General features: G+C 40.6%; 1 protein-coding gene across 3 annotated transcripts in view; it reads right to left on the bottom strand.

Annotated features, from left to right (window-relative positions):
* The window catches only part of MSRA (methionine sulfoxide reductase A), a 232,445-nt gene that overhangs the window by 183,370 nt on the left and 27,577 nt on the right, over positions 1 to 21,498 (bottom strand). The window contains exon 2 of one of the 3 annotated variants that reach the window (XM_039697619.1): positions 19,193 to 19,814. The exons of the other annotated variants lie outside the window; for them this stretch is intronic. Within the exon in view, the coding sequence (XP_039553553.1) occupies positions 19,198 to 19,814 (617 nt within the window). The 3' untranslated portion in view covers positions 19,193 to 19,197. Of the gene's footprint in view, positions 1 to 19,192; positions 19,815 to 21,498 lie in introns of those variants that run through there. 3 annotated transcript variants of the gene reach the window in all.

The following is a 21,498-nucleotide window of genomic DNA, read 5'->3' as shown; positions in this document are numbered from 1 at the left end:
AATATTGGTCATCACTACAGCATAAAACCCCTGCTGAGAGGAACGGGGGCTTTAACTCTTCTCATATGTTCTTCTGTGAGCTTTGAGTGCCATGTTTCATCAATTTACAATTTACCAACAGCTTATGTTTTTCCTTTTTTTCCTGAAGTTAAATTATATTTTATATTTTTGGCAGCAAAGAAAATAGTAGGATATATTAAAGGAATCAAGCAGAAATGTGTATCTTTAAGCTCTCAGCGTCCAGAGAAATATTTCAACCCAGGTCACCATGTGAGTGAATTTAGATGGAAAGAATTCTACCCATTTCTATTCCCCCTACAGAGAACATTATCAGGACCAGGGAAGTCACACTCTGACCCTTTGATTCTCCTTTACCTGAAAAAGGATTACAAAACCTACACCTGTTTGTCCCTATTCCTGCCAAAACCTCTTTGCAGCTGCAAAAACAGAGGGAAGATTGAAAGGATAGGGAATATTTTAGATACCTAAACATGGAGTGTTGAATCCTCCATAAAAATAAATCTCTCTGTTTTCAAATGCCTTATGCTTAGATGATCTTAAGCTTTAATTCTTGCTTAAGAGATGCTCAAAGAAGGGGTATGTAGACAATGGATCGCCAGAATATTCAGTTTAGTTCCACTTAAATGAAAAATAAAATTATTATACTGCTAGGCAGACTGCAAGGCTTGGTTTGTTTTGTTGTTTTGGTTTTTTTTCCTGGAATTGTAAAAGTGTGACAGATGGAACGGAAGCAGAATCCTCGAGTTCCTGTAAAAGTTAACTCAAGCTTCTGCTCTGTGATTCTGGTAATGGAGAGGAAAATGCCAGGAAGGTTGGTCAGGTTTTATTTCTGGCGATAATGTTTGATGAACACCACTGTCAACGAGAGCTGTGATTTAATCTGGAAGGATATAAGGCCTTGTGGTAAAAATGGTATAACTACAAATCCTGATTAACAATCACTGCAACAGTAAAATTGGTTCCCATAGCAACAAGAGTGGAATGATACAACAAATGGCAAAGCCACATCGGATAAATTACCCCATGAAATGGCCCTTTTTGGAAGTCATTTGCCTTTCTGCTGCCTTCAACTTTAAGGACTTGCAAATACTACTTTCAATCTCCTGATCCTTGCTGCTCATCCTCTAAATTCCATCATCATTTGTTCTTCTAATAGCCAATGTAAAAGAATAAAATAAAAGTAATGAGAAGACAATATGGTATTTAACATCATGGCAGAGACTGACAGTTTTTTAAAAATACACATTCCTATATATATTATAAATTTTCCTCTTTTCATCTGCTCTGTGTTTATTTTATGGTATTTCCATAACTTCAGCTTCCAAAAGCAAATAGCAATTTTAGATATTTTGCATTTGTAAAACAAACTACTGCAGCCACCTGCTTTGCAGGCATTGCTTAGGGAGCAAACATGGAACTCAGAGAGAAAATAGAACTTAGAGATGGAATTAGAGATTAGATATTGATCACTTAAAACACATAGAAAACATCTTTCAATAAGAATGGCCCTTTGAGTTAAAAAATGTGTAGTTCCAGCTGTGTAGCTCATGTAGCCACATCCATGGGCAGATACAGCTTCTCTGGGCACCCTGTGCCAAGGTCTCACCACCCTCACAAGCAAGAATTCCTTCCCAATATCCCATCCATCCCTGCCCTCTGGCAGTGGGAAGCCATTCCCTGTCCTTCCACCCCTTTTCCCAAGTCCCTTGTTGCTCTCTGTCCAGCTGGAGGATGTAGGAAAATGAAACCAAACTCTTCTTGCAGGTGTAAACTAAATAGACAAGATGCAACAAAGAGAAGCTGAAACAGTGGAGATTCCAACTCAGAACAAGAAAGAATAATAAATTTACCACCAACCTGGTCAAGGAAGGGTTTGGAAAGACGGAGACCTCCTTGGTTGTCCGACAGTCAAAGCCCTCAGTGATCAGAAATCCCATCCGTCCAATGTGGTCCTGTTTGCCCTGGGCCAGAGGCAGCATTCTACTTCCAAATTTTAGTGATCCCTCACTCCAACACAGTAATTTTTTGAAAAGAGCTGGAGAAATGAGTCACCCCATAAAACACCAGGAAGCCTCGTGAGCTTCACACAGCCAGAAACCAAAACACCAGAACACCAAGCCAGGAGCTTGCCGCGATATTTCTCTTCACAGAGAAAAGCAAGGCACAATTCTTCTCAAGGATTTCTGAGATTCACATCCTCTGAGCCTCAGAGAAAGGAAAAGCAATGCTTATTTCATTTGCTGTGCCTGTGTTTGTGCAGAAGTAGAATGCAATATGGAGATTGTTTATTCAAAGTGATGATCTTTTGTTTCCTTGGCCTATTAGGGCCAAGAGTGTGTGTGTGATGGGACTGTTGGCTGATAGTGCTTAGCACATTCAGTTTAAATGTAATGTAATATTGTAAAGTATAATATAAAATAATATAGTATAATAAAGTAATTAATTAGCCTTCTGATATCAATGGAGTCCTCCTCATCATTCCTTCCTCTTTGGGGGTGAAATATCATGGATAGGAGCTGCTTTACTGACCAGAAATGGGACCCAGGGAGTGGCTGGAGCTGTGCCAGGGAGGTTTAGGCTGGATATCAGGGAAAGGTTCCTCCCCCAGAGGGTGTTTGGGCACTGGAACAGCTCCCCAGGGAATGGTCACAGCCCCGAGGCTGCCAGAGCTCCAGGAGCATTTGGACAAACACTCTCTGGGATCCACAGGGTGGGATTGTTGGGGTGTCAGTGCAGGGTCAAGAGTTGGACTGGAGGATTCTGGTGGGTCCTTTCCAGCCCAGATATTCCATTATTCACCTGTTACTTAAGAAAGTGTCGGTCAAAATGTCCTTTTATACCAGTGGCTTATAAAATCCTTTTGTTCCTGATTTCTAGGAGGAGAGCCCTGGACACCTCATCTGCCCTCACTGACATGAAAGGGTTGCCAAAAATCCCTGCTTCCAGTTGGATTTCTGTACATTTCAAGCCCCACAAACACTTTCTGTTCCCTCAATCCATCCCAAGTTCCTGCAGCACCACCCTCCAGTCCTGGCCTGACAGGAGCTCTCCATGGTGGAGAGTTTTCATGGAAGAATTCAAATAACAGAAGAGTGAAATCACCAGATCTCAGCTCTTCAAAGTGGGATGTAAGAGCAGAGCTGCTCCCCCATACTGGGCAGTGCCCTCCAGAAGAGATTCCTGCCTTAGTTTAAATCACAGAATCACAAAATATTTGGGTTGGAAAGAACCTTAAAGGCCATCTAGTTCCAATCCCCCTGCCATGGACAGGAGCACGTGATGAAAATTATTTCTCTGAAAATTAGGAGGGAAAACAGAAATTTTTTTCTATAACACACTAAAATGTAATGTTTTAGCATTTACAAACTAATTAAAAATACAGGTGATAAAGTTGTAGTTCTGAAGTTACCCAACTCTGTGTAACCTTGTATTTCTCCCTTCAAAGCAGCAGCTACTTGGAGGCAGAATGGAAGTAGAAAATCAGTTTATTATCAACTTCCCAAATATCCTGAATGCTGAAAATCCAAGAAGCTTTAAGACCTATAAAAGGATCTCACGCAGAACCGTGCAGGTATGACAAGAATCAAAGAATTCAGCAGAAAAGAATGCCAGGAAGGAGCAAAAATAGCACTTTTAAAGATCTTTAACGATGAGCTGGCACCAAATAAATAAGCCTGAATGGCAATCAAACAATTTTCCACTTCTTAAGTATTCAAAATTTACTTTGTCCAGCTATTATTAGAGCTGAATAGGTATGAAGAAAAGAAAGACAAAAGCTTGGGAAGGAGATGTTTGTTGCATCCTGCTCTGAAAAGCAGCATCATGAACTGAGCTGGAAATGCTCTTTATGTCACTGGGCAGGAGAACTATTCATACAGAACAAAAAAAAGAAGTGTATATATATATATATATATATATGTACACATTCAGGTCACTTTATTCAGCGGGGCTATTTAAAGAAGTAGAATATTTTACCAAGAATTTGACCAATTTATACAGGTTTAATGCAGCAGCAAAATATCTCCTATTCATTCCTCCCATGCCATAACTGGAGTGAGCAGCATGAATTTGGGAAGTAATTCAGATAAATATGGGCATGAAGTGGTCAAAATAATTCCTCCATCGTTACCTTGAATGTATTACCAAGTTGTTGCAAGAATAACATCAGCACATTTCCATCTGCTCTTCCTGCCTGGGAGAGAACTTCAAGTCTGTTTGCTGAAAGAGCCCCTCAGCATGACTTTACAGGTGCTCGTTGTGTAAAATTAATAAAATTAATAAATCATGCATTCAGCTACTTACCTATTGCAATTAACTCAATTTCAGTCCTCAAAATTGTATATTTTTAAGCCCCCAACTGGTTTAAAATGTCAATCACCATATTGAAAGGTGTCTAAGATATACTGGTCCAATTCTAATTAGAATTAAGATGAAATTTGTGGAATGACTTTGCTGAAGTGAGATTCAATGTTAAAACATTTTCCAGAGAAATAAACATTTATATGCACAACGCAGCACTTTGGAAAAAACTTCAAATACTGTGAAAGGAGACAACCCTTTTTTCTAAAAGTTTTACATAAAGAACATAAAAATAATCTTGTAAATGAAGCAGAGTGAATATTTACCACCCATATGAAACAACAAGGTTTTTCACATGTTTAAAATGTAATCATTTTGCTCTCAGTAGTTACTTAGGCAAAGTAAACAGAATGTGCCAGTGAAACAGAAAATTAATATACATCATATTTCTCCATGAAATACGGCATTTCTCCATAATTCCACTGGCTCAAATTTAGAGGCTGATGAGCTCAAAAACCCAGAGATTTACCATAAAAGCTTTCTCCACAGAAATGTTTTTAAGAAGCTGAACTGCAAACATCAGAGCTTTTTTTTAGCAGAAGGGACGACTTAATCTTCATTCTATTAACATTAACTCTTGGAATCTGAGAGAGCATCTTGCTGAGACATTTAACCTCAGCACTGAGGCAGCCAGAAATCCACAACTGATAAAAGCAAGAGTCAAATCAGATCCTTGGTCTCGGCATTTACACTCAGAATTTGTTTTGAAGTCATAACTTGAAGACAGGATTATTTATGATGTCATGTCAAAGAGACACAGACCTTTTCATGAGCTAAAGCCACATTATTTGATGTCACACTGGCCTTGCCACCTTCTAAACAATCCCATTATCTGGAAATTCCTTTTTTATGGCAGCAGTTACTGAAGTTCAGATGTTTCACCCCTCAGTATCTCAATGTCACTCCTGAGGGGGCACATGTACAGTTTTTATTACAGGACAAAACAAGTACTTTGTTATTTCGAAATAATGTGGCCTTTCCCTTTTCCCCTCTAATTAGTGGGGGAAGGATTTAATTTTTATTGATTCTTTTTAAATGTGTTGCAAACCCTTTATTCCTTTTCTGGTTTTGATATTAACTCCTTACTGATCCAATGCTTCCTTTCTCCCTCCTGAAGGAATTCCAACCACAAAGGAGCCCCTCCTGACAAGAGGGACATAGAGGGGCTGGAGCGTGTCCAGGAATGGGAACAGAGCTGGGGAAGGGGCTGGAGCACCAGGAATAACTGAGGGAGCTGGGAAAGGGGCTCAGCCTGGAGAAAAGGAGGCTCAGGGGGGACCTTGTGGCTCTGCACAGCTCCTGACAGGACAAATGACAGGGCAAGAGGAAATGACCTCAAGGGAGGCTCAGGTTGGATATTAGGAAAAATTTCTTCATTGAAAATGTGGCCAGGCACTGGCCAGGGCAGTGCTGGAGTCCCCATCCCTGGAAGGATTTAAAAGACAGGTGGATGTGGCACTTGGCGGCATGGGCAGTGGTGGGTTAACAGTTGGATTGATGATGGATTAGAGGTCCTTTCCAACCTAAAAAATCCTGTGATCCTACCCTAACTCATCCTTTACTGCCACATGCCTTCAGCTTTAGGGAACACACCATCCATGGAAACACCAATATCAGAAAAGGCTCAGCGGACACCTGATCAATCCTCTCCCACCACGTGGCAGAAGTCTTTCCTACAAAAAATAAAACTATTTTTCCACCACTCTATCATTCCCTGGGCCAGCACAGCCACACCAGGACACAGCAGTATGCTCTGCACAGACAACATGGCTTTTATATTCTATTTATAACAATGATATGGTCCTGATGAGACTTGAGACTCCAGGAGCTGAGAGAAGAAACCTCAGGCAGGGCTTCTGCTTATCCAGAATAAATTCTCATCTTGTTATAGAGGATCTTTGGATGGCTCTTTTGTTATTGCAGAAAGAATCTGACAGTGTTGATAACAACACAACCCTGGATCTTGCAGTGCCTTTGAAAGCTCAGACAGAACCTGTCGGTTCAAAAAGTAACAGAGAAAATCTTCTCCTGACTTTAAATCCCGGAAAGAAATCAACGCCTCCACAAAAATAGAGGAAAATGCCTTGAAAAGCCTTTGAAGGAATAAAGAACCGGCAATAACGACCAAAAAAAAAAAAAACCCAAGAAACAAAATCCACACTGCTTTTTAGGTGACATACACAAAATCCAGCAGTGCAGAAGCCAAAATGTTAAAATTAGTGCTGGTGCCTGAGAGAACCCTGAGGGAGTTTGCATTAGCACAACAAAAGTTTGCATAGAGCAGCTTTGATGAAGTGAGCAGGCCCTGCTCCACGCAGGAGATGGAGTTACAAAGGGTGTCAAACCCACTGTGCAGACTCTTCTGATGGTGCCTTTCATGGAACTGAGAAAAAAAAAAATTATTTGCTAACATTTTATAGCCTCCTCGAGGTGGAGGAAATGCCACAGTACAAAGAACCAGAGAAGGTCTTCCCAGGTGACAGAACAAAATATTTCCAGGTGTTTAAGCCAGGTAAAAGTCACTGATGAATGGTCCTAAATTCATCATGGAAATAAAAAAAAAAAAGCAAACAAAAATACTAAGGGGAGATATCCCAGAGCTGTTTGCAGCACTCCCAAGCAATAATCTACAACACCTCTGCCTTACTTCCCCTTGCCAGACAACCAGGTAGAGCCCAAGATATTAACAGAGTAATTAAGATCCAGCTAAATTATTTCAAGTGCTTCCAGTAGAAAAGGATCTTAAATTCAGGGAAAGAATTCTAAGGGTGCAGAGCTGTGCTGAACTTGTCACTTAATTGAAAGCTTCTAAAAGTTTGCAGGTAAATTAGAGCGACACAGTTGTATTTTAATACAGAAGCACAAGAACTAAGGTGCTCATATTAAAAGGACTGAGTGCAACGTTCACCATGTGCTCTAAAAGTCAGAAACTCCTGATATTCAAATTACTTAAATCATGGAATGGTTTGGGTCGGATGGGACCTCAAAGCTCATCCAGTGCCACCCCCTCCCACAGGCAGGGACACCTTCCACTGTCCCAGGTTGATCCAAGCCCCATCCAGCCTGGCCTTGGACACTTCCAGGGATCCAGGGGCAGCCACAGCTTCTCTGGGAATTCTATTCCAGAGTCTCACCACCCTCACAGCCAAGAATTCCTTGCCAATATCCCATCCATCCCTGCCCTCTGGCTGTGGGAAGCCATTCCCTGTGTCCTGTCCTTCCATCCCTTGTCCCCAGTCCCTCTCCAGCTCTCCTGGAGCCCCTTTAGGCCCTGGAAGGGGCTCTGAGCTCTCCCTGGATGCTTCTCAGAATAAACAAAGCTCTGTCCAGCCCTGGCACAGCTGCCCAGGGCAGTGCTGGAGTCCCCATCCCAGGAGGGATTTAAAAGCTGTGTGGATGTGGCACTTGGGCACACGGGGCAGTGGCGGCCTTGGCAGTGCTGGGGGAACACTTGGACTCAAGGGCTTTTCCAAATAAATGATTCCGTGATTTTCTGATACGAATAAAAATTCTGTTGGCTGCTCTGAGTCACCAGCAGCATGTCAAGAAGCCCTTTGTCACAGCATTGCTCTATTCAAATAATTCATTCAAACCACATTAAAACCCAAAAATCAGGTGCTCAGATGTTGGGAAATGCCAGAATTATTCCTGTCCACATCCGTCCTATCAATCCTGCTGGGTGTCCCCATCTTGACACCAACTCCATTATGTGATTCCAATTTTCTGGCAGGACCTCAGCCCTGTTTTGTGACCAATAACTTATTCTGTGTTTTATTTTAACCCAGCACCTGCCTGTATCTCATAGTCTGTGCAAACTCTTTGCAGCTACACCTGATGGCAGCCATGGAATTGCTCAGCCAGTGCTGCAGATCCCAGTCCACCTCCCAACCCTCCAGGTTTTACAGCTCACAAGAGCCACCTTTATCCACCCAGCACAATTAAACTTTCATAATTTAACATACAAAAGCAGAGAGTTATTCCAGCTGCTTCATTAAAACCTCTGTATTTGTGATAAATCAATAAATAACTGTATTCTATTTATTATTCAAGCTGTTTTATGAACATGTTCCCACGGACTGACAAGATCAAAGGAAGTTGCCAAAGCTTTTCAGAGCACAGGATGCAAAGTTGGGCTCCACGATTTAATTGGATCATGTGGAAAATGCACAGAAGCTGAAATTCAAGTGATGATCACATTTTATCTTACCAGGACCTGGAAGAACACCCAGCAGAACAAAGACTGAGGACAACAAGGAAAATATCCATGCCCTTCTTCCTGCACAGGCCTGGAAGCCTTGCCAGTCACAACTTCAAGAAATAAAACTGGTCATTTATTATTTGCTTTGTATGTGGTGTTCAATTAAATTGGGAAAAAATGCTACTCATTTTGATTTGACAGAAATTCAGGATTCTGTGAAATGTGGGGTTCAGGGCACTCAGCACACAGAAACACTCCAAGAAAGGGAGAAGGTTTTTTAAATGTTAATTAGAGAAAAAAGATATCTGGACTCAAAACTGCCAGACAGACTCCTTAGGGAGGAACTAGGATAGTATTGAACAGCAGGAATTTGGCAGCTTCCAATCCCAGATCCAGAAATTTCATATATTGAGAGGTGTGCCATGACTCCTGCCAACCATCCCACAACTTCCTTAATGCTGTCTACAAGGCTGGAGGGAATTAATGACAATTGTCATTGTGTCCTCAGAAAATTACAAACATTACTACTGCAAATCTCACAAATAAATGCCAAAACAAATCATAAAAGGCACCATCATGGGCTCGAGTCTCATTTTCAGTGTGCAATCACATTTGAAAACCACCCATTTAACAGCAGATGCATAAATACACAAAGTAATCATTTTTATCAGGTAGCTTGCAAGGTATGAGTCTGCATCTTAGACCTGACTTTCAAATTAACTTGTCATTTTTTTAAATTACAAAGAGTAGTTTCTGCCATAATTTAGTACACCATGAATGTTGTATCTAAATAAATATTCACTTCCTGTCTAAATATGAAAATAATGCTTTTCCTATCACATAAAACTAATTATTGGAGTTTTGCATGGCCATTTTTTCAAAATTGCATTATGAATTATTCATGATGCTGAGTTTAATACAGTTATTTTAATGATAATATCTCATTGAAAAAAAGTTTTTGAAGAAGAATTAAACACATCTTTAAACAAAAGAAACAAAGGGTACTGAGTTAAAATCATTCTTTTGGTAGTTTTATGGAGATTAAAGTCACAAGTAAATAGAAACTAGGTCTCTTCAAAACCAGGCAGTTCTTTGGCTCCAGGGTGACACTTCAAATTAAAATGTAACAGCTGAGCTAGGAGACAGTGTTTGAACAAAATATTTCCTTGGAAGTACTCCATATTGGATTGGGCACAGGGAGAGGATTTGAACTTCCACCTTCACATTTTTGACAATCTTTTTACAGTGAGAATGAGGGTAAAATGTGAATTTTGGAGGCTCGTGCTGAAAGAGGGGGCAAAGAAAGGACAATGCCCTGAATGACAGGTCATTGTCACTGCTGTGTGTAGGAAAACCTTTACATGGAAAGCCTGGCTTGGCCTCACACCTTAGAGTCCCAGAATTCCAGAATGGTTTGGACTACAAGAGATCTTAAAGATCACCTTGTTTCACCCCCTACCATGGGCAGGGACACCTTCCACTGCCCCAGGTTGCTCCAAGCCCTGTCCAACCTGGCCTGGAACACTTCCAGGGATGGGTTTTCTATTTACTTGCCAACTTTCTATTTATTTGCAATCAATTTCTGCTTTCTCACTGATCACAGCTCCTCTCCAAATGTCAACTGACACTTTTTTTCCTGCTGGAGAAGCAAATGGAGTTTGAGACTGAGCTTAGACACCACCAGGACACCCTGATCCATGTGACAAGAGCCCCTGGAGCAGAGGAACTGAACTTTCCTGCCCCTCCACCAGTGTGAGCCCTCGCTGCTCTGTTTCCCTCAGTTCATGCCATCCTTCCCTCAATCTCCCTGAGGCTGCTCAGCTGCAGGACCACAAGTTCCTGGGAACAACAGGGACAGACATGTGGAACAACCACAGACTCTTTGGGCGGTCCTAACACAGAGCTACAAGCTGGAAGTATTTTTTTATGCTTTAGGCAGAAGAAGATGAAGCAAAAATAAGAGAGATATACAAGCAAAATGGCACAGATATTAAATGTCACAGAATCATGGAATAGTTTGGGTTGGGAGGGACATTAAAGGTCATCCAGTACCAAACCTTGCCATGGGCAGGGACACATCCCACAGGCCAGGTTGCTCCAAGCCCCATCCCAACCTGACCTTGGACACTTCCAAGGAGAAATCTTCTCTCCTTTGTCTTCTCCAAAGTCTTCCCTGCTTTCATCAGGATAAATGAACAGTCTTGAAGGCATCTCAGCAAAATGATTCCTCCATTAGGCTCCAGTGGCCAGTGAGAGAAGGTTCCCATTCCCCCAGGGAGAGGAAAAGAGGGTCAGGTGGTCACACACATTCTCTCCTCCTCCACAGCAGTAATTCAAGCCAGTTTTCTGCAATCAAACTGTCTTAGTGCTTTTTTCTTTTAATAAAAAGCTTTTTTCCCTCAATTTTTCCTGCAGCTGAACATATATAAAAGATCAAGATATGAGGACCATGGATTGTGTGTTATCTTCTGTGTCATTATATCAGATCTGTCTATCAAAGCTCTCCTTCACCTCTCCCCTGCCACAGTTCATTACAAGGACCTGTTCTTTTATGACTAAACGATGGAATAATATTAATCTCTGCCAAATGTAAAAAGGGAGATATGATAGCAAGAATTTAATAAAAATACTTTTATTCACCAAGGTATTTTTCTGCAACTATCAAATGGAATAATAGCACATCTCAAGACTCCCAAAGAATGGCAGCGTATTTTCCTCAATGAGTTAAAATTTTATCTTCAGCCCCTAGTTGTACAATTCATAAAGGCTGAAGAGTCAAATCATTTTTTTTTTAAAAAGTCAGATATTCTGATAAACACAACTCATATTGGAAATTATTTTATATTCTCAGTTACTGTTAATTGTTATTCTATTAGAAAGGGACCATCTGGGTCACTGAGTCAATCCCATGCTCCCTGCAATACCCTGGTCCTTTAATTTATACAGCATTTACATGATTTGCCTCCTTACTGCCTTTGCAAAGCCAGTTCAGAACTTAATGTTTGCAATTTTTGGAAATCCTCTTTGAATTTTCAGGTAATCTTATTTTTGGCCAGTATTTATTTACTGTTCTAAACTGAAAGAGGAGAGATTGAAATGAGATGTGAAGAGGAAATCCTTCCTGGGAGTGTGGTGAGGGCCTGGCACAGATGCCCAGAGAAGCTGTGGCTGCCCCTGGATCCCTGGAAGTGTCCAAGGCCATGCTGGACAGGGCTTGGAGCAACCTGGGATAATGGAAAGTGTCCCTGCCCATGGCAGGGGGTGGCACTGGATGAGCTTTGAGGTCCCATCCAACCCAAACCACTCCATGATTCTCTCACAACCCAAACTGATGCACTAAAAAGGAGAATTCTTAAAAGACATGAAAGTTGGCAAACAAGGAGAGCTTATTATTTTTTCCAATAAAAAGTACAGCTATACAACATCCCTTCTAATATCATCTCTCAAAAAAAATTATTTATTTCTCTCCTTGGATAATTACTGAGTAATTAATTTGGACCTACAAGGGCATCATCCCAGGGCTTTGCCTACACCCAGCAGAGCAAGGTTCCTACTGAGCCTGTCCCTCTTCAACCCCACAACATTTATTTCAGTCAATCACCTCCTCATGTCCTGCGTGTCAGGGAGCAGCAAGAACAGGGGTCACCCCTGTTTTGGGGGTTAAATTTCCTTGTGTGTGCTTTTCACAGCGTTAAATCTCGTGTAGAGCAACTCTGTACAAAGAACCTCCCGGAGCTGAGGGTTCATTAGCATTCCAAAGGAAGTTGTTCCAGCAAAGATGATTAAGCAAATACCCCTGTGAGAAGGGGGAGAGTTCTTTGAAATGCCTCTCGTGGTTCAAGACAGAGTCTTGGAAAGTGCAGAACGATTTTTCAACTCCCCAGATCTGCAGCAGGAACAGATTCTTGTCCCCATTCTGAGTGTTCTTGGTCCCCTCATCTAAACCATGACAAGCAACTGGCATTTTTACTGGGACAGAGAAAATCGGTGTGTAAAATGTAAATAAGTACAAAATGCTTTCTATAAATTAAAAAAAAAATCTCCTCTGGATCTATGAATAGATTTATGTGACTTTGTTTTTTAAAAAATATGCAAAATGGGAAAGAAAAAGTCCCTTAATCCAAGCATGGCATGAAATGGTACCAAGCTGAGAGAGCAAGATTTTTCCAGCATTTGAGTTTATCAACAATAACTTTTTAACATCCCCAAAAGCTTGCAGTAACTACAGGCCTAAATGCAAAGGTTATGTGTTCATATGTGCTGCTTCTGCTTTGTTTAAAATACGGTTTGCCTTTAAATGCAGGTTTAAATAACGTTTAATATTAATGCTCACAAGCATCCATTATGCAGGGATTGTGCTGTAAAACAGAGTGAAAACATGAAGTAGATTAAGCCAAAATTAAAATCCTAATAAAGCCATGAAATTGATCAAATTAATCTCAAGACCAATTTGGGCAGTGAGCAGAAATCAGGAATTCAGGGACTTTATAACCCACTGGTATAAAAGGACATGTAGAAGCTTTTAATCTGGTACAAAGTAAATCCCCTAAGCTGGAAGGAACCCACCAGGATCATCAAGTCCAACCCCTGGCCTTGCACAGGACACCCCAACAATCTCACTTAAAAAGTATTAAAATACTGAAAAGTACTGAGCAAATAAAGAATGAAGGTCTTTTAAAAATATATATATATAGCTGCAGTTTTCCCAGTTACTAAGAGCATGAAATGAATCCATAAGTAGGGAAAAGCAGATTTTTCCATACACAACCTTTATTTTTAAATTTATTTCAGCTGCTAAGACACTACAATTCCAAATCATCAATAATTATGGACATTATATTAAATTTATCTTTATTGAAGAATGACCAATACAACCTGTAACTTTAAAATGATGTGAAATAAATGTATTTTAATTCAAAAAAAGTCTAACACAGTAACTCAATGTCTTAAAGGCATGGTAACTACTAAAGAACTTGTGATGCACAATCATAGAATGGTTTGGGTGGAAGGGACCTTAAAGTTCACCCAGTTCCACTCCCTGACATGGGCAGAGACACCTTCCACTGTCCCAAGTTGATCCAAGCCCTGTCCAACCTGGCCTTGGACACTTCCAGGGATCCAGGGGCAGCCACAGCTTCTCTGAAAATTCTATTCCAGAGTCTAACCACCCTCACAGCCAAGAATTGCTTCCCAATATTCCATTTCACCCTGCTCCTGTCAATCTGAAGCCATCACCCCTTGTTCTGTCACTCCAGGACTTTGTCCAAAGTCTCTCCATCTTTCTTGCAGGCTGCAATAACAGAATTATCACTGACAGATACAAACCAGAGAAAATTTTAAACAGAAACTACAAAAAAGGGATGAAAAAAACCTTTTGGTACTTGTGGATAAGGTGAAGCTACTTAAAGACATTTTAACCTGTCACTTCTGTATCATAATAATAATCAAAATTGAGGTTTTGCATGCATTTACAATGCAAGGAACAAGGTGGGCTGGCTTGGCAACCAGGATAAATCCAGGTGTTTATGGAGGAAATAAAGAAATAGATCTGTAGTTAGCAGAGCCTTCACTAAACCAAAAGCCAGAGGGAGGCCACTTGTGCTTGAATTTGTGAGCATGAGGAGCATGAATGAGGAGCATCAGTTCCTGGGCTGAATAATGAACCTCCTTGGTGCTTTGGGGCTTTGGTTTATGGCTCCTGGAAGCAGCTGCTTTGTATTCAAATACAGGATTTTATGCAAGCTTTAAAAAAGATACTTTTCACATTAGTGAAACCTCTTGATATTAAAAATGTGGGCACATCACATGCCCTAATCTGGGGAAGGTACTCATGAAAGAGATAAACTAAAACCTTGCTGCTCATGGATACACAGATTGTTGGAGGATCTGTTTCCAGCACAGGAGGAATCTGAGGGTCCTGCTGGGGATACTGGGAACCCCAGCAAGGGGAGCTGCCTGCTCATGGCATGGTCAGTGATGAGGAGGGGACATTTCAGCTTCTTTTGGTGCCTTTCCTCTGTGCCTCTCGACCTTCAAAGGTGTCCCTTTAAAATTCCATATCTCCATCCCGCTTTTCCCAGTTGTGTCACAGCTCCCCTGAATGCCCCAGGATCTCACTGCTCACCAGAGCTCTCCAAGCCATCTTCCTTCCTTCTCTTCTCCCACTCCTCCATTCAGATTTCCTGGGGGTTCATTTTTTAGCCCCTTTTCCAACTTTTTTCCTTCTTTTATCACTTTACCTCAGGACATCAGGAGGAATTTCCTCATGGAAAGGGCAGGCAGGCAATGGAAGGGGCTGCCCAGGGAGGTTTGGAGTCCCCATCCCTGGAGGTGTCCCAGGAAGGGCTGGATGTGGCACTCAGTGACAGGGTGGGGATTGGTCACAGGTTGGACTCGATGATCTCAGAGGTCTTTTCCAAACTGAATGATCCTGATTCTACGATTCTGCCTCCAATTCTTTATTCTGTCACTGTCAAGTTGGCCTCCTGACTGTCAGCCAGACCTTTGGTAATATTGTTGATTCTATTCTTGAAAGAGAAATAATAATTAGCACATCTTCTAAATTAATATTCTAACCCTTAGTCCACAGAGCCAGGTTAAAGCAGACCCATTTTTTTCTACAAAATACTTTTTTGTCATTTTTTCGTTTTGTCATTGACATTCTGGCCACTCAAAACTCTCTTAATAGAGACAGCTCAGAAAAAAAAATCTACTTTTGCTTTGCACAAATAAAACATTTTTGATAGAGAGCCTTCTACTTCACCTCCACAGACTTGCAGATAACTCTTCCAACCTACACTACCCTATGATTACCCAGCACAGAGCAAACGTTCACTTTTTAGTTTTCATTTTAAATAAATGATTACCAAAAAAAAAAAACCACCAAAACCAAAAACAAACAAAAAAACCCCAAACCTGCAAATGCTTCACAAGTATTAGCTGTATGTTTTTTAAACAAAAATAGCCACAGCAAGAAAAACTCCACAAAAGAAAAATATTCTTCACAATGGAATTAGTTAAGCACAAGAACAAGGTGCCTAAAAATGGGATTAAAACCTTGGAGATTTTCAGAAGTCAATGAGCAAGGCCCAAATTTTGAAGGCTGCCTTGCTCAAAGCAAGGAACTGAAGTATAAAAACTTCCAGAATCCCAAACCTGTCTGTAACAGTATGAAATAATGATATTTTAGTTAATTGTTGTCTGTTTTCAAATTTAAGCAGGATAACAACAATTTTAAATTGATAAAAATATTTCTAGATCTTAGATATCTCAACATTCTTGCTTCTTTTACCTTCCTCATTTGATTGCAGGTATTTCTGAACCCTAAAGCACACAATATACCAAGTTCAACCAGAAGTCAGTTCAGAACCTGGCTCTCCCTCCAAGAGAAGAGAACTTCCTAGAATACTTTCCACCCCTATTCCATATCCCCCAGTGGTTCTTCCATGAGTTTGCTCAGTCCCTTTCAGGAATGTGGACACTTAGAGCTCACAAACTACAGCTGAGATTTATGTCCTGTTGTCATTTACAGCTTTAAAGCAATTCTATACCAGGTTGATTTTTTACAAACACTAAACAATAATTAACTGAAAAAGAAAAGCTTTTAGAGAATGTTTTTCCTTAGTCCTAATTCAGTAGGTGGTTTAATATGAAGAGGTGCCTGATCACTTCCCCTGCAGCAGCTGTGTCATTTCCACTCTTCAAAAACCCATTCTCCAAACCTGCCACTGGAATTTCTCTCATTAATCGAGCTCAATAAGTCCTCGAAAGCCTTTGGTAAAACAGACACTAGATTACATTAATTAATCATTTAAATTTTCTTCTGATTTTGCTTTGACTGCCACAGGCAGCTCTGTCTCTTCAGAGGTACCTCCAGAGCCAGCACAATAACTACAGTTCAGAAGGGCAGCAGGAGAATTGAAGCCGAGGTACATTAAGGGAAAATTTGAGCCAATTTATTTGCATCATATATCCTACCAATTATTGCTCTAAGTGAAGTTAAACCCCCCTCCTGCTCTGACTTCATTTGCACAAAACAATAAGAAATTAGCGGGTGGGGGTGCAGGAATGTATTTCATTTTTAAGGGATGCCTCTCTTGAGGATACATAAAGGGAAAATATTTATTAACCTGCATGTCCCAAACCAGGTGATGGCACATGAGGATTCCTCTTTTTTAAATTTAAATTGGTTCTTCATTAGAAACCTTTTCAGAGATTTGCTGCAACCAAAGCCAGCAATTCAGCCCTTCAAGTACACAGTAACCATCTCCAGCTGCTTCCCAAAACTCATCCTCCTGCCTTTGCATTCCTCCTAATTCTACTTGTTAGTAAACAATCTCTTTGATAATTGAATATGTTTATCTATTCTACCCAAAATTTAGATACAGTAAAAACAAAAATGCACAGTACAAACTATTAAATAACTGCAAATAATAGTAAATAATACAACACCATTTATCAGTATGCACTGTTCATAAAAACCCTTTTGATATTGTTAGTGTTAAACTGATTTACATGGGTAAACTGAGAAATATTTACTTTTACTCTATGGTTCAGCACGGTTCAGTGGTGGCTTGGCAGTGGTGAGTTAACAGCTGATGATCTTAAAGGTCTTTTCCAACCTGAACCATTCTGTGCTTCTCTAATATTCAAGAATCAAAGACCTTTGTAAAAGTGAGGAGTCATCAGCACCAATCACTTAAATCAAAGAACTGAAAAATTCTCATTTCTTGGGCGATCACACCTGTTACCATTTCACACAGAGAATGGCAGACTCTGTGAAGCATCCAAACATCAAGAATATCTAGAGGTATCATGAATTCCCTCAAAAACAACACTGAGGATCAGGCATCCAAAATCCACTGTCACCATCAGGTGGTGAATCATCAGTGTCTGGTCTCAAACAAAATTTAATATCAGGACACAATAATCTCCCATCGATGTGTCTATAACACCCATTTGTAACTGCCTGTATTTATAAAAACCACAAAAAGCAGGGCAAAAAATGTCACTGTGAAACCTGTGCTCTGCCGTATTGGGTGAGAAAGAGGAGTGACCCCACCAGGAGTTAATAACCTCCTCGTAATTCAGTCAAGCACAAGAAGTTCTTGCATATGGAGTGTCAAAAAAATAGTGTGATCTCAGTGTGTGAGGTCACTGAGCTGTCAGGAACAGAAGCAGAGACTAACCAACAAAAAAATCACGAAGCTGAGGAAGTAAGAAAAGGGATAAAAATTTTAATTTAAGGAAATTTAAACATCAGATCCAAGCTGGTCTAGTGGAAGGTGTCCCTGGCCATGGAGGGGGTTTGGAAGGAGTGATCTTTAAGGTCTCTTCCAGTTCAGGCCATTCCATGATTCTGTGATTCAAGAGAATCCTGTTGTGCATTTTTCTACTCATAAAGTGTCAGTATGTACCAGGAACCTCCCCAAGAGCTGTTCTGAGTGTTGCTGTAGTGCTCTGTCAGCTGAAGGAGTTTAACAGTGGTCAGACTGACTCAAAACCAGAAAACTCATTTATTATGACTTATATATTATAGCCTATCACAGACAGAAATGTATTCCAGGTCTGATCCTGGCATGGATCAACCAAGCATGGGCTGAGCTCCTTTCTGTCAAGTATCTGAGAAGTTTGTAAATATTCCCCCCTCTATTCTCACCTCACAGGTGTTGTGTGGATTGAGAGCAGCTGACTCCACAAAGCTGCTTCACCAACACCTGGTGGTGCCCCAAAAACCAAGGAGCAGGACACTTGTGCTTGTCCCACATACACAGACCCCAAGGATGGATTCTCCAACTTATCCAGGAGTTTCTCCACATGGCTGCACAGTTCATGAACTTCTAAAGCAGGAGACTGAGAAGATGGCTCCCACAAGCAGTGAGAACACAGAAAAGCTGTCTGACATGGAAGAAATTCACTGCAACCCACGGCAGCACCTCTTACTTTCAGTCACTGAAGGATGAAGTGTGGAAGGATCACTGAGGTGTGGTATCAGAATGAATCATGCAAGACTCCATTTTCTTCATGCAGGAAAAAGCACATCAGCACCTCTTACTTTCAGTCACTGAAGGATGAAGTGTGGAAGGATCACTGAGGTGTGGTATCAGAATGAATCATGCAAGACTCCATTTTCTTCACGCAGGAAAAAGCCCATCCTTTATTCACATAACTTTTTTATACAGTTTTCACAGACCTTGTGTGAAACATTTTATACAGTTTTCACAGACCTTGTGTGCAACACCAATTGGTTAGCAGCCTTCTTGCCAATTACTCTTGGTTAGTAAAAGGTATTTTACTTGTCCACCAAATCTCCCTGTTCTTAAACTGTTTACAGATTTTCTCCACTGATTCTCAAGGGATTGATCTATTGTTCATGCAGGTGCCACTTATTTTTCTCACCAAGAACAGGCTGTTCTCCTTCTCAAGTTATTTTCACATGGGAACTTAACTAGCTGCTTAGCTGCACTTAGAAGAAGTGACAGGCTAGCTGATAATCCAGCAGAGCAAGGCCTGGTTTTATGAGGCCTTTCTTTTATAATTATTTTACCTATCATGACAGCGTGGAGCTGTTCCACTGCTCACAGTGGAACAAATCCAACATTCAATCCAACTGCTCAGGGTCACCTCCAATCAAGTTTTTGAATTCTCCAAGGCTGGTGATTCACACTCTGACTATGAAGAATATTTTCCTTAATGCAATCACGCCTTTCCCTGTCATGGTTTTGCTGTTCATCAAGAAAACAATTGATAATCATCGCTGATGTAGAGCTGGAGGTGTGATAAATCCTCCGTATCAAACACGGCTCAGGAAGCTGCTGGTCACACACAACAGCTTCAGCTTCCAAATTATTTTCAAGCAGAGTGCCCATTGTATGGAGGCTGATACATAAATAAATCAGGAATGGTGATGCCAAGCACAAATCATAAATGTGACATCCAAAAATACCCATTCCCTCATTGTGCACTGAGCAAACACCCCTTGAAAAAGACATCAGAACATTATTCACACTCCTCTTCAGCACACAAATTACAGGTGATGTTACAAATCCCATAATCTTCCCATTTGGACAGCGTCTATCAATTTGGAACCGTGCTTGGCAGCACTTCCAATCTGACTGTCCTGCCAGCTTACCTGGAGTTTGGGAAATGTCCTGCCAGCAACCACCTGAGCATGGCTGTGTCTGGCTTCTTGTTATTTCAGGTATTTCTGGACTGCTCCTTCCCACTCCCAGAAAGCCTGAGGAAGTGGGAAAGGACTTAAAAATTTTATGGAAGAGCCCAAGAAGATCAATCAACAACATTTAGGGGTTCAACACCCATCTTAGTGCTAACAGTGACAATAGCTTGATGGGGCACCATGAGGTATCAGCCCACACTTCCAGCTTCAACCTAAGGAGATTCAGGAAATTTAGGCAGGTGGTACCACTTGAGTTCCTTGCTAACATTTATTTATTGCAGGTTTATACATATCGGTGGTGCAAAAAAGTGGGTATGTGGTAGAAAGTTGAGTAAACTGTTCTTCCCCTTTATTTGGAGAAAATAAATGTGTAACGTGCTCATAGAAGAACTCCCAGATTGGAGATTAACGTTCGAGTGCCACAAATTGAGCAAAACTCAGTTTTTATTTGTGAATTCTCAGCAAGCAGGACAAAGCCATGAAGGAAAGGAACGGGAAAGCTGTAAAACAGAAAGTACTCCATGAGCAGAGATTTATAATTAATCAACAAGAGGGATGCAGCACTGTTTTACAAGGCAATAATCCAGTCCCATTCCCTAAGGAAAAGCCTTGGAGAATGAAGGCCAAGTAGCTTTTTCAAACAAGGCAACTGGATTATTGCCCCATAAAGCAGCACAGCTCTGTGATTATTACCTTGGTGCTACATGCCCTTTTTAAAATGGTTTTCCCCCATAAATGTTTAAAACCTCCCAAGTAAAAAAGATCAGGGGAAGGGAAAGGAGATGTGGGATAGAAAGCAACACATTTAATGTTTTCTTCTAATTTCCTGGGAAATACCAAGCACGCGACGTAAAAGAAATGCTTTCAATCAGGGTTATTACAAATAGCAGCAATAAATCCTATTAATAAGCAGCATACTAAGATTTTATGTCTCTCTTATTCTTCACGTGTTGTTTCTCCTCTCTGCTTGTTCCCTCCCTTTTCCCACTCTCTCAAAAGTAGAAGCATTTTTCTTTATTTACAATTTTTGTAACATTTCAGTTTCACTTCATATTTGATACACCAACCCCAAAACAAGGCAGAGACTAAAATATCACCCAGAATCTTTTTAGTGACAGCTGATAAAACTTCAAGCCACAATTAGCCTTTGTCCTATACAAAAAATAAGATATTTTTGAGAACACAGAGTCTTGTCCGCTTGGCTGAACCCTGCCTTGACCTGTGACAACTCCACGTGTGCTCAGGGTCAAAAATCACTTTTATTTAGAACAGGCATATCCAGAACAGCCTGTGGATGTCCCATCAGAGCAGTAATGTAACAAAAATTCAATATACCATCCTGGTCAGATGCTCTGAGTACTCTAAGGATGGACTAAATTCTTCATATGTGAATTAAAAGCAAAGCACCAGCTCCATTCACAGCACTAAATATGCACAATTCACTCAATGAAAACAGGATCAAAATAAAAAAATTCAGCAGACTCCCAAATCCTTGGTTTCTGAGAATATTTAGACATGTCCCAGCTGCCTCACAAGTCTGACATCTATTCAAGGTACTGAATTTGAAAGAAAATAACAAGTGCAAGTTTTGCAAATATTTCCTGTCTAAAAACTCTTCTTTCTTCCATTTGAAAAACTTTGCAATTCCTCTCATAAAAATTTCTTTGTAAAGGCAAACAACCAAAACAAATATGATTTCGACTGATGTTGTTTTGAAAACATTAAATGGAATCCCACTGAGAAA

The sequence above is a fragment of the Passer montanus genome, unplaced genomic scaffold, assembly GCF_014805655.1.
Source record: "Passer montanus isolate IOZ18808 unplaced genomic scaffold, ASM1480565v1 scaffold119, whole genome shotgun sequence".
In the NCBI taxonomy this organism is placed as follows: Eukaryota; Metazoa; Chordata; class Aves; order Passeriformes; family Passeridae; genus Passer; species Passer montanus.
The sequence above is the reverse complement of the archived record's forward strand: the minus strand, read 5'-3'. Positions and strand labels throughout refer to the sequence as shown.